This window comes from Hakea prostrata, chromosome 10 (assembly GCF_041222555.1).
Source record: "Hakea prostrata isolate BN-2017 chromosome 10, UWA_Hpros_2, whole genome shotgun sequence".
Lineage (NCBI taxonomy): Eukaryota > Viridiplantae > Streptophyta > Magnoliopsida > Proteales > Proteaceae > Hakea > Hakea prostrata.
The window spans coordinates 15,292,541-15,307,663 of NC_142609.1; the positions used below are offsets into that span (position 1 = coordinate 15,292,541).

Consider the following 15,123-nt stretch of genomic DNA (forward strand, 5'->3'; position numbering starts at 1 on the left):
TGCTTCTCTTAGGTTGTGGCATCGAAGACTTGGGCACATGAGTGAAAAAGGTATGAAAATTTTGATGGAAAAGAAACTTATCCCAAATCTGAATTTTTTAGAGAAAGAATTTTGTGAGCATTGTGTCTATGGGAAGCATCATAGAAGGGCTTTAAAGCGAGTATGCACACAAGTAAAGGGATTGTTAATTATATTCACTCGGATGTTTGGGGTCCATCACCGGATGTGTTTTATGGTGGTGCTCAATACTTTGTTACTTTCATTAATGATTTTTCAAGCAAAGTATAGGTGACAATTCTCAAGTCAAAGAGTGATGTGTTAATGGCATTTAAGAACTTCAAGGTTGAGGTGGAGAAAACAACCGGTAGGAGCATCAAAATTTTGAGAACGGATAATGGAATGGAATATGCAAAGAATGAATTTGATAATTTTTGCAAGGAAGTAGGAATTGTATGGCATCATATGGTTGTGCATACTCCACAACAAAATGGAGTGGCGGAACGCATGAATAGAACATTGATGGAGAGGGTTTGGGCTATGCTTAGCAATGCAAACTTGGAGAAAGAATTGTGGGCCGAAGGGGTATTGACGGCATGCTATCTTGTGAATGGGTCTCCTTCAATGACTTTGGGTGGAAAGACTCCAAATGAGGTATGGCATGGAACTCCTTGTGATTATTCGGATTTGAAAATTTTTGGATGTGATGCATATGCTTTGATTCCAAGTTGTCAAAAGAGCAAACTTGATCCAAAATCCAAGAAGTGCATTTTTGTAGGATATGCTAAGAATGTGAAGGGGTATCGGTTATGGGATCCAAGTACTCATAAGATCATTATAAGTTGTGATGTACATTTTGATGAATCCTTTATGTTGATTAAGGGGGTGGAAAAGAAATGTGATAAAGAAATATCAATTGTTGATGATACCCATGAATTTCACATGCAACCTACAAGTTCTTCAAATGAGGATGCTCATGATGAAGATGTCATAGATTTTGATGATCAAGATGTACAAGGAGAAATTCAAGAAGAAACACCGGTTGGTGTTGAAGAAGAAATTGTGGTACCTTTGGGAGGAAGGCCAACAAGACAAACTCGTTTGCCGGAAAGGTACAAAGATTGTGTTGATCCAAATACTCTTAGAGCTTTGGTGGCTTTAAATGAAGAACCAAGTACATTTCTTGACGCCATCAATGTGGATGATGCAAAGCATTGGAAGGATGCAATGAATGAAGAGTTTCAAGCACTTCAAAAGAACAAGACATGGGATTTGGTGGAATTGTCAAAGGGAAGAAAAGCCATTGGTTGTAAATGGGTGTACAAACTCAAGAGAGGGGTGGATGGCAAGGTGGAAAGGTATAGGGCAAGACTTGTTGCCCAAGGCTTTGCACAAAAGGAGGTATAGATTTCTTTGAAGTCTTTTCCCCGGTTGTGAAGTTGGTGACTATTATATTGGTGCTTGGACTTATTGCTATGCATGACTTGGAACTTGAACAAATGGATGTGAAAACGGTATTTTTACATGGTGATCTTCTTGAAGAGGTGTACATGAGGCAACCGGAAGGAGTTGTTGAGAAAGGCAAAGGGAGCTCGTGTGCAAGTTGAAGAAGTCCTTATATGGACTTAAACAAGCTTCAAGACGATGGTACAAAACTTTTGACTCATTTATTTTAAGTCTTGGTTACAAAAGAAGTGAATATGATCATTGTTTATACATTAAGTTCTTTGATGATTGATCATATGTGATTTTAGTTTTATATGTGGATGACATGCTCTTGGTGTCCAAGGATAAAACTAAAATTGAAGAGCTCAAAGGATGTTTGAGCAAGAGGTTTGAAATGAAGGATCTTAGTCAAGCCAAACAAATTCTTGGAGTTGAGATTCAAAGAGATAGAATGAATGAGACTTTATCACTTTCACAAAAGTCTTTTGTGAAGAAAATTCTTGAGAAGTTTGGCAAGTGTAAAGAAAAGGCGGTTTTAACTCCATTGGGATCACATTTCAAATTATCTTCCAATGATAGCCCAAATACGGAAGATGAAAAGACCAAGATGTCAAGATACCCTTATGCAAGTTTAGTTGGGAGCTTGATGTTTCTAATGGTGTGCACTAGGCCGGATATTGCTCATGCGGTTGGTGTGTTGAGTAGGTTTATGGCAAATCCCGGAAAGAAGCATTGGGAGGCGGCAAAATGGGTGCTTAGATATTTGAGAGGCACAAGTGACTACTCTATCACATTTAGCAAAGGTGGAGAGAAAATTCAAGGCTATGTGGATGCTAGTTATTGTGATGATCGTGATAAGGGGCAATCTACAATGGGGTATGTTTTCAAGTATGGAAATGGTCCAATAAGTTGGACGTCTAAGCTTCAAGCAACGGTGGCATTATCAACTACCGAAGCGGAATACATGGCAGCAACCGAAGCTTGTAAAGAAGCGGTGTAGCTTCAAGGTTTGATGGGTGAGATTGGCATTGAATCAAAAGGTATGCATTTCTTTTGTGATAATATGAGTGCAATTTACTTGGCCAAGAACCCGGTACATCACAAGAGGACAAAGCATATATTGGTACAATATCATTACATTCGAGAAGTCATTGAAGACGGAAGGATCCAATTGTTAAAAGTTGGAACAAATGAGAATGTAACGGATATACTTACCAAGGTTGTCCAAGGAGAGAAGTTGAATTGGAGTCTATCTTCTATATATTGGTTTCAAGAAACATGATTCGACAAGTAAGTGATTTCCATCAAGGTGGATTGTTTGGTTTAGTGATGAAAATCACTTTATCCTTGTTTAAGTTCAAATTTTGAATTTTGGTGGGTCCCACTTAGTGTTAAACATGGGTAGGTGTTTGGTATCATTAAGAGGGCCTTGGGAGAGGTAAATGGAGAGAGAAAAAGGGAGTTTCTAGTGACTTCTAAAGAGGGTTTTGTCCAAAAACGGGATTGAGTCTTTGTAGTCTTCTTCTTCTTGTGGTTTTGCAAGAAAAGTGTTTCTTCTCTCTTGTGTTCTTCTCCATTGCAACTCCATTGAAGCTTGAGCTTGGATTGAAGGGTTTCTTCAGGAACTTATGGTGGAAGGGTATTCTAAGGAGGTTTGAGAGGTTATGTGACCGGTTGAGGTAACATTGTATCACATTCAAATCTTGTACTATTTTGAAGATTAAAATAGTGAAATCCCTCCCCGTGGATGTAGCTAATCTCGAATATTTCGGATTAGTGAACCACGTAAAATTCTTGTGTGTTGTTTGCATTTTCTTTTTCATTCTTGAGGTGGTTTGTTGTTTATTTGCTTTGTGATTGTCTTTCAATTTATATTGCACAAGATCCTTGGTTTATTTTGTTCATTTGGGTGATTTGTTTAATCATCCGATTCTGTGGATAAGGTCTTGTATTCTACATTCTCAATGTCTTTTTAGCTTTTCTCTATTTAATTATTTTGTTTGTTTCGCCATTTCTGGCGGTGATGTTTTGCTTTCTCTATTTCTTTCCATTGTCGAAGGATGGATAGCTTTATCATGCACAAGGCTTTTTGTGATGCTTAACCTGAGAGTTGTGTTCTTGTACTTACTCTCTTCAGTCCCTATGCTGAGCATTTCAGTTCAATGGGTTCACGTAGTTCGTTATGCTTCAACAATGGTTCAATCATGCATGGCCAGTTGAACAATACTGATTTATTTATCATAGTTTAGAACTTGAGTAGTGTTGCGAACAGCCGAAATTTCGACTGTCCATTTCTCAAATGTGTGAAGACAATACACCTTTTAGAAATAGATGAATCTCGACCGTTCGCTATAGGTACTACGCATTAATTGTGCAATACCCAAGTAATTTTCAAATATTAGTTATTGACATTACAATCATTTATTTAACTTCAAAGAATGTGTTTGTCATTGAATTTTTTCTTGATAGCAGATTCAGGAGGATCTATATATAATTTTGTTTGGTAACTTAAACTGAACTTGGATGCAATCCATGCTTACCATGTTTGTATCTATTTTAGTTCTCTTTTCTTCTTTTGCATTTTTGGTTGTTTTATTCAACTAAGAAAAAAGAATTGGGTCGAATTTCTCCATTTGAGCCAACATTTTAAATATCAAATCAACGTTCATGTATAGTATGTCTGAGTGAAAAATAATTTGAAACCCGAGCATATAAGAAACCCTCCACTCCTTCATTTCCTTATTTAACCCCAGGAAAGAAAACTCCACGATTTTTTAAAAGGTATAAAATTAAAATATGTGATTCTGTTCTTATAATTTCTTCAAAAAAAAAGGTTTCATATTTTTCTTAATTTTAAAAATTTTATGGGATTTATATATTTAATGTGTTACAACAAATTAGATAACTTTACTGGGTTTGCCCACGTTTCTCAAGGTTTAGACATCAGTTGTACCGAAAACTAGGTTGAGTGAAAAAAAATGTAATTTTCCAATATACTTGGGTCGTTAATTTTTTTGATTTGGATGTTTATCAATTGATCTCTTTCTTTCCTGTTTATTCCACTTCCTCGTCTCGTTGTTGTCTGAATTTGTTCGATGGCTGATGGCTTTTTCAAGTTCTGGAAGCACCGTTGCTGCTCCAGGTGTTCTCTAGTTGCAGTGATATACATAATCCACAGAGAGATAATGATTCGCCAAAGTTGATCAATTCTTTGATTCTTCGTTTTCTCTGTCTAATACTCATTTTTGCCTCTCTGTCTTTGTTTATAGAAGCGGTTTAGGTGCTCGTCTCTTTGCTTGCAGCGTTAGGGAAGCATCCACGATTTTTGGGTAAAAAGTCGACTGTTAGTGATATATCAATAATAAAAGGGAAGTATCATGTCGCTGGATGGTTTTGTGTCGCCCCAACAACACCACAATAAATAGCCGTGTGTCGGCGATATATCGCGGACACACGGTACATTGATTGGCACCTTTTGATGAAAAAGTTGCGGATTGCGGAAAAAAAAAAAAAAAAAAAGAGGAAAAAAAAATTCTTTGGTAGAAATGTTAAACATTCACAAGCTTTGTATAATTTTGTAAATTTAGCCTCTTTTAATATCTAACGGTCAGATTTGCCTCTCTTCGTTCTACCTGGGTATTGTGCTTGGATTGGCTTTGGATTTGACATACTCTCTTCGCTGATTATCATCCCTTTCTCGATTGGAAGCCGAGGCTCTCTGTTTCAGTGGCAATCATCTTAGCATCTAATCAAGTAAGTCGCTGATTTTCTTCTTGTAGTTTCGATTTCCTATATACAATCTAATCTATTAGGTTAGAAGTTATAAGTGGTTGAAAAAACCTCCGCTTCTTGTACGTTATGTAATGATCCTTAAATCTCAATTAATCATGCAATTCGATTTCGAGTCTGGGTATAATTTGTTTCCGGTTGTTTTTTCCTTCCCTTTTGTCTTGTTCTTGCTGGATTTCGTTTCTATTTGTATTTGCCCGTAAAGATCTCCAGGTGATCTCCAGGTCTGTCATGGACCTGAAATCGGTTTTTCACAATGTGGGTATCCAGAGTTTGGAACATATATAGAAGAAATTTCATGGGCTTGCTTTAATTTCATTATAATTAATAACAATTGAATTGTTTACTCAGGTTTTGGGGACTGATTTTTGAATTTTTATCTTGTCTTTCGTTCTTTGGCTTATGTTTGTTATTTGTTACGCTAATAACTAGTCGGTTTTCAGGGTCTTTCAGATGGTTAATGAAATGGGTTTTAGGTCTTCTGTGTTTTTTTTTTTGTTTTTTTATTTTATTTTTAATGCAAGTATCACTTGGTTGTTTGTCCTAAACCCTGTACAAGGTCTTCAAGGTGGGCCAGATGAACTACTGTCCAACGGCCAAACCTGGTAGACACCACAATAGTCATATCTCCTGAGCTCATATTTCTTTCCTCTTTTATCATGCAACTGTCTAGCAGCATGGACCTGTAAAGATGTTATTTGAGAGTTCAGCATTGCCTTGAAACAGTTGATGTATTCCTAGATTGGTAGGAGACCAACTTGGAGCCAGTATCCAGGATCTGGAATGAATTGTTAAAGCTTGGTAGGTTTAGGATTTTTGGGTTAAAACTAGGGGGTCAGCGTTCTATAGACCCTCGGATTGATGGTAGGGTTAGTTTATATTGATGTAAAGGTGGTCTACTAATGAAAGTCTGGCGTTGTGCTGATAGTGGAACATTGCTGAAACTGAAAAGGTGCAAATTAAGGTTTGGTACCAGGTTTTGAGAAAGAAAAAGATGAAGGAATCTAGGGTTATTATGGAGATGAGGCTACAACTCAGATCAAGTTCTTTTAGGGTATAGATGATATTTTGATCCAAATATCAAAGCAAACTAATAGTTGGTTTGTTCTAGGTTGGACTTTGATAGGTTTGTTTCGGTTTTAATGGATGATTGGGGCTGTAAACTGGATCCGTCAGTCCAAGGTTGCAAGTGAGAATTTGTTGGATGGCTGGAATGCCTGGAGAGAATTGTTGTGTGGAAAATTTAAGAAAAGAGGGGGGGGGGGTGGAACTTACAGTCAGTGGATAGAGGATTAAAGGAAATAAAACAGGGCTTGGGAAATAATTCACTTACTGATTACTGGTGAAAGCAAGTTGAATAGCTTAGAAACCTTGATCTTGCAACTTTGGATGTATGTTCAGCAACTAAAAGTTTGCTCGAGAGGATTGAATATGGCAGCTTGGGGTGTTTAAGTGATTCGGTTTGGGGGGATCTTATTCTAGAGGCAGCAGTGCTCAAAACAAAAACTCTCATGCATTACATCAGGGCATAACTGAGCAACCATTACTCTAACAATAACCACCAGGGCTGACGTAGCTTCAATCTCAAAGTTGGACTCAAAAATAGAATCTAGAACTCACAAAATATACTAGGATTACCGTTCAGTTGAACAGTAACTTAAAGTCATTGGGATTACAACTTCAAACTTGACTTAAGTTCTAATGCAAAAATAAAACACCCTATACCATGCAGACGATTTTTTGTGCTGGTTTAGGGAGGATCCTTACTCCTAAACTGGGCCTAATAGTGTTGGGGTTTTGTTCTCTTTGGTTGGGGGCCGGGGGCAAGGTTTCCTACACTTGAGGCTGGTTGTAGACAGCCAAGCTGCATCACCAAGAGATAGCTGACCAGAAATTTGGAATCATTTCTAGTTGGAATTTTCACTTCATAGATGTTAACAGAGAACAGAAGTTCTAGGTCTTGGTGACAGAGATGTTAATGGTATCAAGATGTATAGGAGGAAGCTTGGTTCTTTCAGGAAAACTAGGGTTTTGGATATCCAAGGTTTTGGATATAGAGGACCTGAAGTGTCTAGTCCTGTGAAGAAAATGTAGTTGTTTTGGTAATGGCTAGGTAGGAAGTCATGGTGTTTAGTATTAATGTACATCTTTAGTAGGAAACAGCCTCAAGGTCAAGGCATTGAAACAGCCTCCCAGCAAAAATTGTTGGTTACGACTGCATAGGAAAGCTGCCCCCCCTCCCCCTACTGTGCTTATGTGGAAGTCTTTGGCACCTGGTTGCTCCTTTATAGTAGATTTTGTTAATTCTCAACAAATGGATACAACAAAAACTACTTTTTATATCCTCTCTGGCCCCACTGAAATTTTAATACATCAAATAATATTGAATGTTGGCATTGACATAGATGAGCATCACTCATGACTGCAAGCACAATTGTGCCAGTCAACTGTAAATGTTGGGTTCCTTTTTTCTTCATCTCATTCTGAATTCAGTTTTCGGTATAGATTTATTTTATGTTGGATTTTTAGATTTGTCCCCCATTTTTCAGGTATAGCAAAAAGTGTTTTGGAAGAAACAAAAAGAACCTCAAGTGAAGCTTTCCAAGAAGTAGGTATCACACTTGGCTTGCTAACTTATTCCCGCAAGCATGTCAGCCCCAAATGATGATAATGCATCTGCTCACTCTCAGGTAACCTTTTAAAGCATGCTCAGGATCATCATGTAATTTACAATTTTTGCCTTCTTTTCCTTGAATGATTCTTAGGATGTGAACTCTCAAAGCTTTAGCCTTTGTAAGGAATACAGCTTGTTTTGGCCGATAGAAATTTAATGTTGGAGTTTGAAATTTATTAAGGCCTGGAGCCGTTTATAATTCATTAAATTCCCAGACCACCCTGGTGGTTGGTGTATCCTTGTTTTGATTTTGCAGGATGCTAATTTCAAGCTAGAGGGTAGAGTGGATGAGTTTGCTGGCCTATCATCTGAACTGATTTTGTATTGTAGTTCATCGATGGATTTTCATGCTTCTCTGCTTTTTTTTGGGTGTTTTTTTTGCAGTTATCATCTCATTTTTTCGTGGGTCTTCTGGACTCCATTATTGTTGATGTTGCATCTGAGTGCCACAGAATAGCTAGGCTGGGTCTTGATCGTAATCTGGAAGAAGAAGAAGAAGAGTTAAGGCTGTCAACACAAGCTCGAGTGATGGTTGCTGATCCTAGTAATAGTGGTGAAGCAAATTGCAAGTATGTTGTTGACATCTTTGGCCAAACCCATCCTGCCATCGCCAATGAAATTTTTGACTGCATGAATTGTGGGCGGGCAATCATGGCTGGAAGGTTTGCTCCTCATTTGGAGAAGTGCATGGGCAAGGTGATTTTTCTTGAGCTTCTGATTTACAGTCTATTTTAAAGTTACACTTGATAAACGACAATGTGCCCATTCAATAATAGGTTTTCTGTACCAGTCTTTTATATATGGGGCCTATTGATGAATAGATCTTCTTTGTTAGGACTTCTTTCTGAACCAGATGATCTTCTCTAATAGATCATCTGCTCTGCAGTGCTTTGTGTGTGCATTGCATGGCTCAGGTGTACTCTGCTAGAGTATTTGGTTTGTTGTTGGTATGGTTCTTTTGTGTGGTATAGAGATGAATTCACCATACTGACAATGTTGTGGGGCTTATATGTTTTATTTTTGATAGTTTCCCCAGAACATTTTGTTTCCTAATCTATCAAACTTTGTGTTTCAGGGTCGAAAGGCTCGGGTCAAGACAACTAGAAGTAGCACAGCTGCACAGAACCGGTACTCACGCAGCAGCCCTGTTCCAACGTACTCTCCCTACTCCAATTCCCATAGTGTAAACCGAGTTGCAAATGGAACTGCTGCTGTTACAGGTGATGACGATGCAGAGAACAACTTTGAAGAAACATAAAGTTCCAAGGAACAGTGATCTTCCGAACAACAACAATGAGCCAGCATCCTTAAGCACATACCTTGTTGGTGAGGTGTTCATGACTGTCTTGTGTCTGCAAATGGGTAAATATAAACTTTATTTTTGTACCTATGCTACTTTTTTGGCCTTGTAAAATGATGAAAGGGTAAGTTAATGAATGGCTTTTTGTCTTTTTTTTTTTTTGGTTGGGTAGCATGGCCTCATTCTTGTGTAGGTATTATCAAGGGATGTAAGGGTGGGTCTGATTTGCTGAAGAAAACGTTGAGATTCTCAACTTGGTAAAGACTTTGAGGTGGTAATTTTGCCAAACCATGCTTCGTGAGAAATCTAATCAAGCTAAGCCCAAGTTTCTCCAGAATCTTAGATATCCTTAATCATGGATCATATAAAATAAGAGTCATGATTCTACAGTACTGGTTAAGATTGACAAAATAGAAGTACAGTGGATCCTAGCTTTGTTTTGTGATTAAGTAATTTCAACTAGTTAGATAGAAATGAGATCCTCCTCTGTAGTAGCTTCATCTTCAACACAATCAACTTTCTTGTAAATGAAATAGGTGGCCACAAGAACATATGAACAAAGCCCGATTATGCTCAACCCTGTTAGAACCCAATAATAGTAATCAAGGTGTGCTTCATTAAGGTTGCTCGTCAGCCAAGAAACTCCATATCTTGAGCTTATTGACTGAATAATGGACACAACAACACTGCTCAATAGACTCCCAACTCCCATCATGGTAAGCCTCACTGCAGTTCCCAAGCTACGCAATCCGTCGGGCATTTGATCATAAAAGAGTTCTTGCAATCCAACTATTGTGAAGACATCAGCAAGCCCTGAGATCATATACTGTGGAAGTAACCACCAAATAGTCATTGGAACAGTTGCCTTAGGTAGATAAACAAGTCCATGCTCTCTGGCTATTCTTAGCCTTTTAGCTTCTACTAAAGCTGCTACAACCATTCCAATTGTTGAAAGGACCAACCCAATTCCTACCCTTTGAAGCATTGTTATTCCAGATGGTAACCCAGTAAATTTTCTCAGAACTGGAACAAGAATTAAGTCATAGAATGGCAGGAAAAGCATCATCACAAGGCTTGAAAATGCTGTAAGAGATGCTGCAGGAAACTGGAAGTTGGATCCAATTTGTCTGTTCATTGTGCTACCTTGCTTAGTGAAGAAAGTTGCACTTTGAGCATACACAATTCCAAACATCAAACAACTGATCCAAATAGGAAGTAAACGTATAAGAAGTTTCACTTCTTCCACTTGAGTTACTGAGCATAATCTCCAGTTGTTTTTTAACTTGCCCAAACGATCAGTGTCATCAACAATGGTCGCCTTGTCCAAAAACCTACAAATTACAGAAGTATAAGATGTCAAATCCTTACTCAAAAAGCAGTAAATATCCTCTCTGCCTGGGCAGTCATACACCCATCCGCCGCCCCTTTAGATGCGTGACATGTGGCCTGCGCAGGTACCAAGCCGCCACGGGCAGGTCATCTAGAGGGTTGGGGTGATGTGAGGACGGACTGCCCGGCCGAAGAGGATCGGGATTCACTGTTCTCTCTTACAATAGCCATTGCCTAATACTTAGTTTCTTACTTGAACTGTTTCGTCGGTGCAAGGTTGCGGCCGGTACCCTTAACCTTTATGGCCAAATCACCATCAGACTCCACAAAAGGCAAGTTTCGCTTATGAATTGCCGCGACAAACACCTGTGCCACCCGAGTCAAGGGACTTCCACTGATAACTTGTTCCCTGTACATTTTCTTTGCTAATATGAACACAATAAGTGCCATTCCCATGGCAGCTGCTGTAACTCCAAACCCAACTGCCCATCCCGTATTGTCTTCAAGATAAACCACCACCAGGTTTGATGCAACTGCACCGGCATATATACCAAAAAACCACCAATTGAAGAATGAACTCTTGGCTTTCTTTTCTTCTAGATTGTCTTCAGCAAATTGATTTGCTCCAAATACTTGCACACATGGCCGGTGTCCACCTTGTCCAATTGCTACAATGTATAGGGACAAGAAGAAAAGAGCTTGCCGAAATCTTTCCGGAATTATCGAAACTGATATGGTTAACAAGACTAGTCCCTATAATGCAAGAAAAAAAATTTAGTAATTAAATAAAGTTATAATGAAACCAAGATCAAGGAATCAATTTCAATGAATTTCAACCAAGGAAATAAGGTGTTATACTATTTTCAAAATAAGTGGAAGTACCATGAGATAAATAATGGAAGAGAAGAGTATAGTTCTGAAATGACCCAAGTAGGAATCTGCTACAAATGCTCCTACTAAAGTAAGGAGAGTAGAGATGCCACTCCAGATATTCACGTTCTTGGCTGCCGTTGCAGTGGGCTCATTCAAGACATCAGTTAGGTAGGTTATGAGATTGACTGCCATACCAAAATATGCAAATCTCTCTGCAACTTCAACCCCTATAGTAAGAATAACACATTAGATCATTAGAAACCCAAAAGCAATCACATAAAAAGAAGTTTATGATTCAAGCTTTCAGAACTGCATATGATGAAGAAGAAGAAGACATACAGATGATGAAGATGGCTGATTTCCATCCCCCTTTGGAGTGGTTTCTTTGATGCTGCATAGAGTTCTCTGCTGGTTCCATTTATGTTTCCTTCGATGTTCTGGTTGAAGAATGAAAGTTAGGGGGAGATATTTATACCTAGCTAGCTTACTGTTGGAGCAGCAGAAAAATCTGAGGTTTGCATATTTAGGATAAGGAAAAGAATATTCTTGCAATCTAGAGCAGTAAATGCAAGCAAGACTGTGATTGCCAAGCTGCAAGATGCATGGCATAATGTTGACTCTCACTATCAAGACCTTAGACCTTTTTTTATTTTCACCAAAGCAAGAAACATATTTCGTGAAGGGTGAGTGTAGACTAGGTTCTCATAGAAAAGCTATTCTCATGCTGTATAGAATCAAGAGCTTCATTTGTGCACCTCAGGCTCTTACAAGAGAGTCCGGACAGTATTATCTTCATGGTCCTCTGATACATATTCGAAAGAAGGGGAGAGTTCCACCTCTGAATATTGACAAAGTGGATCATCTTCTTGAATGTGTGGTGAAGAAATGCAAATAGTATTTTTCACCATCTTCAATGATAGAGGGATCCCAACTCCACACAAGTTTGGTTCTCTTACAAGAGGCTGAGCCAGCCTTTAAGTGGCAAAAGACTTGCTATGTTTGAGGTTAGTGAGTGGCTAAAGATTATGTTATATTGTGACCCGAATTTTGTACTTGACTTTGAAAACAAACTTGCTTTTTGGTGAGCAACCCAAATGACATATTTTCGGAGATCAGTGATGGAAGCCAAGGGCGGAGCCATCACTGATCTTGATTTATGGAGTGGTACACTACGAATTGTCCTGATGGATGGATCCATTTACCTGATTAAAGTTCATATATGTATCTTATGTTCACCTATGAGATCATTAAGAAATTTGGGATTTTTTGTTAGGATTTTGGTTGAGAGTAATTGTAATGCCATTCTTAGTGATTGGTTGTAAGATTTCCGCTCTGTTCTTCTTCCACATATATAGAGAAAAAATTATTCCTCTTAGCCAATAGATGTAGCACACTTTATTGTTGTGTGAATCATATTAAATCTCTGTGTATTTATTTTATTTTTATTTCGATTTGTTATTTTTTGGTGTTTTCTTAAATAAATTAAAGACATGAAAATAGGCATATGCATCCTAACAATAAAGACTATGTATGGTAAAAGTAGAAATTGAAAAAAGCAAACACCTTGTTTAGCCAATGGGAAAAGATATCAGTTATAGTTTTGAGATGTATAGATAGAAATTTGATGCATACGCTTTTGCTTCAGTGCAGCAGCTGCACCTGCAGCCAACAGCTGGATGGGCAGCTGTACTTTCACTTTAATCTGAGCCGTTTAATTCAACAGCTCAGATGTTGTATGGGTGTACGGCTACAGATCCAGCCGTTGGCTGTAGGTGCAGCCGCTGCACCCAAGCAATATAGGGGAGCCGATTTCTAAGGAGATTTGTTCGCAAAAAGTTGAAGGTGGTGTCTACAAAACTATCAACATGGCCCAAATGAAACCTTTACAAAATCCCAACACCTAAAATATTTCTAAAACCTCTCTAATTTGAGATGTAAAAGGGAATATTATTAGTATTGCGTGGCTCTTCCTCTCTATTCTTCCGTCTCTTGTGAAAATGTGAGGTTTTCAGGTTCAAGGCATGTTATTTGGAGTTTTATATTACGCTACAAGAATAATAAAACAAACATGGATAGATGGAAATCCCAAAGTTTTCTCTCTTGTTCAAATAATTACAAGAAAAAATGATCATCTAATTATCATAACATAAATATTATTTGAAAGAGACTAGTACCAAATAAATTATGCTTGGAAGAGACTTTTGGTGTTAAAAAAAATGTTTCTGATGCTGAAATGGATCCAGATAGATACGAACAATTATTGTCTCATACTACTCTCTCCATACATAATTTCATAATATGAAAAACATATTAAGGAGGTCAAGCAAGAGGCGTGACCTCCACCTTATCATGTAGTGGAGAAGGTGGCCATAGTGATATATACTACATTCAAGAAGAGGTGATTGACTTGGCCATTGAAAATTTACTTATACAAAATATCTAATCTTCTACGTGATACTTTGCGAATTTGTGTAGATCACATTTTAAAATTTGGTTATTTTACTTTTTTTTTAGGTGAAGAAAAGCTTTTCATTCATCAAACCAAACACATGACACAAAAGGCTAGACATGAAAAACCCCAGCTTTTGGAGAGGAAATGAGCCAATAGGTCCGGGTTGAAATGGTGATGGCTCTCCGGGCTAGAGAGTGGGAACAACCATTCTCATCTCTATACAAATAACAGAAACTACAAGAAACAAACTCATCCCTGAGACCCATTACATCTTCTATGACTACAGCAGCAACCAGCGGAGGTGGGATATCACTGCGGTTAGCGAGGTGTTGATACAAGCTCGAGCAGTCAAGAAAAACCTTCACCTTCGACCAGCGTTGATCTTTAGCCCAGCTCAAAGCCTCCCTTATCGCCAACGCCTCACCTACAAAAGCAGATGCCAAGGTAGCAGGGAGAGAACAGGCTGTTAGAATATTAATTGAATATTCCACATAAGGTGGGCTTCATTGATTGTGTTACACTTTGATTTGGTTTCTTATTGGTCTGATATGGGTAATATACAGTTACTAGAACTCTTATATGGACTGGCTAGTGTGGGCTAATAGGAACCGTTAGATCTTGATGGACGATCTAACGGATTTGCCTATATAAAGGATGCTAGGTCCCTCCTCTAAACCCTAATCATAATCACAATCACATCTGCTTAGTCAGAAAGGATATACCATCAAGCCAGTGAATAGGGAGGAGTCTAGAGGAGAAGATCCAACATCAAGTTGATCATAGAATCAACTTCCACCTCAAGTTTGTTCCTAGTGGGAGACATAAAGAAGATATTCCGCTGCGCTTCGTCTCCAATAGAACCATAGAAAGGTATGCTCATCATCATCTTGTGTCATTATCATACTAAGGTGTTTTTAGTCGATCTATGCGATCTTGGATAGAAATATTCTTACATGTGGTATCGAGCCTGTATAGAATCGATTAAAAACCCATAGGATTGTTGGATGATGAACTTAGGGTTCTAGAATGGAACCTATGAAACTTGTGAATTTGTTCTCCGATTTTTTTCAACAAAACCGTGGGGTTTTTTGTCAATAACTTTTTTTCTAGAAAGAATTTTGAAAATCTAAAACTACCACTGCGTAGATCTCGGAAAAACGAAGAAATTGATATATTATGGGTCTCCATCGGACTTCGGACGCGCCGGCAATCGCTGCCGGAATCCAGCAGCATCTTTTTGATCTTTTTTAAATTTGTGCGGTG

General features: G+C 38.3%; 2 protein-coding genes across 2 annotated transcripts; one reads left to right on the forward strand and one right to left on the reverse strand.

Annotated features, from left to right (window-relative positions):
• The first annotated feature begins 5,055 nt into the window (after positions 1-5,055).
• On the forward strand, positions 5,056-10,124 carry LOC149002132 (SAGA-associated factor-like protein). The gene is made up of 4 exons (XM_089138307.1): positions 5,056-5,196; positions 7,782-7,922; positions 8,291-8,602; positions 8,982-10,124. The coding sequence occupies exons 2-4, from the start codon at positions 7,881-7,883 to the stop codon at positions 9,162-9,164; spliced, it is 537 nt and encodes a 178-aa protein (XP_088994433.1). The 5' UTR covers positions 5,056-5,196; positions 7,782-7,880; the 3' UTR covers positions 9,165-10,124.
• LOC149002133 (protein NRT1/ PTR FAMILY 5.4-like) lies at positions 9,670-11,829 on the reverse strand. Its single transcript, XM_089138306.1, has 4 exons — positions 11,748-11,829; positions 11,418-11,635; positions 10,789-11,288; positions 9,670-10,537 (listed from the first exon to the last, which is right to left on the reverse strand). The coding sequence occupies exons 1-4, from the start codon at positions 11,824-11,826 to the stop codon at positions 9,670-9,672; spliced, it is 1,665 nt and encodes a 554-aa protein (XP_088994432.1). The 5' UTR covers positions 11,827-11,829.
• Positions 11,830-15,123: the final 3,294 nt, after the last annotated feature.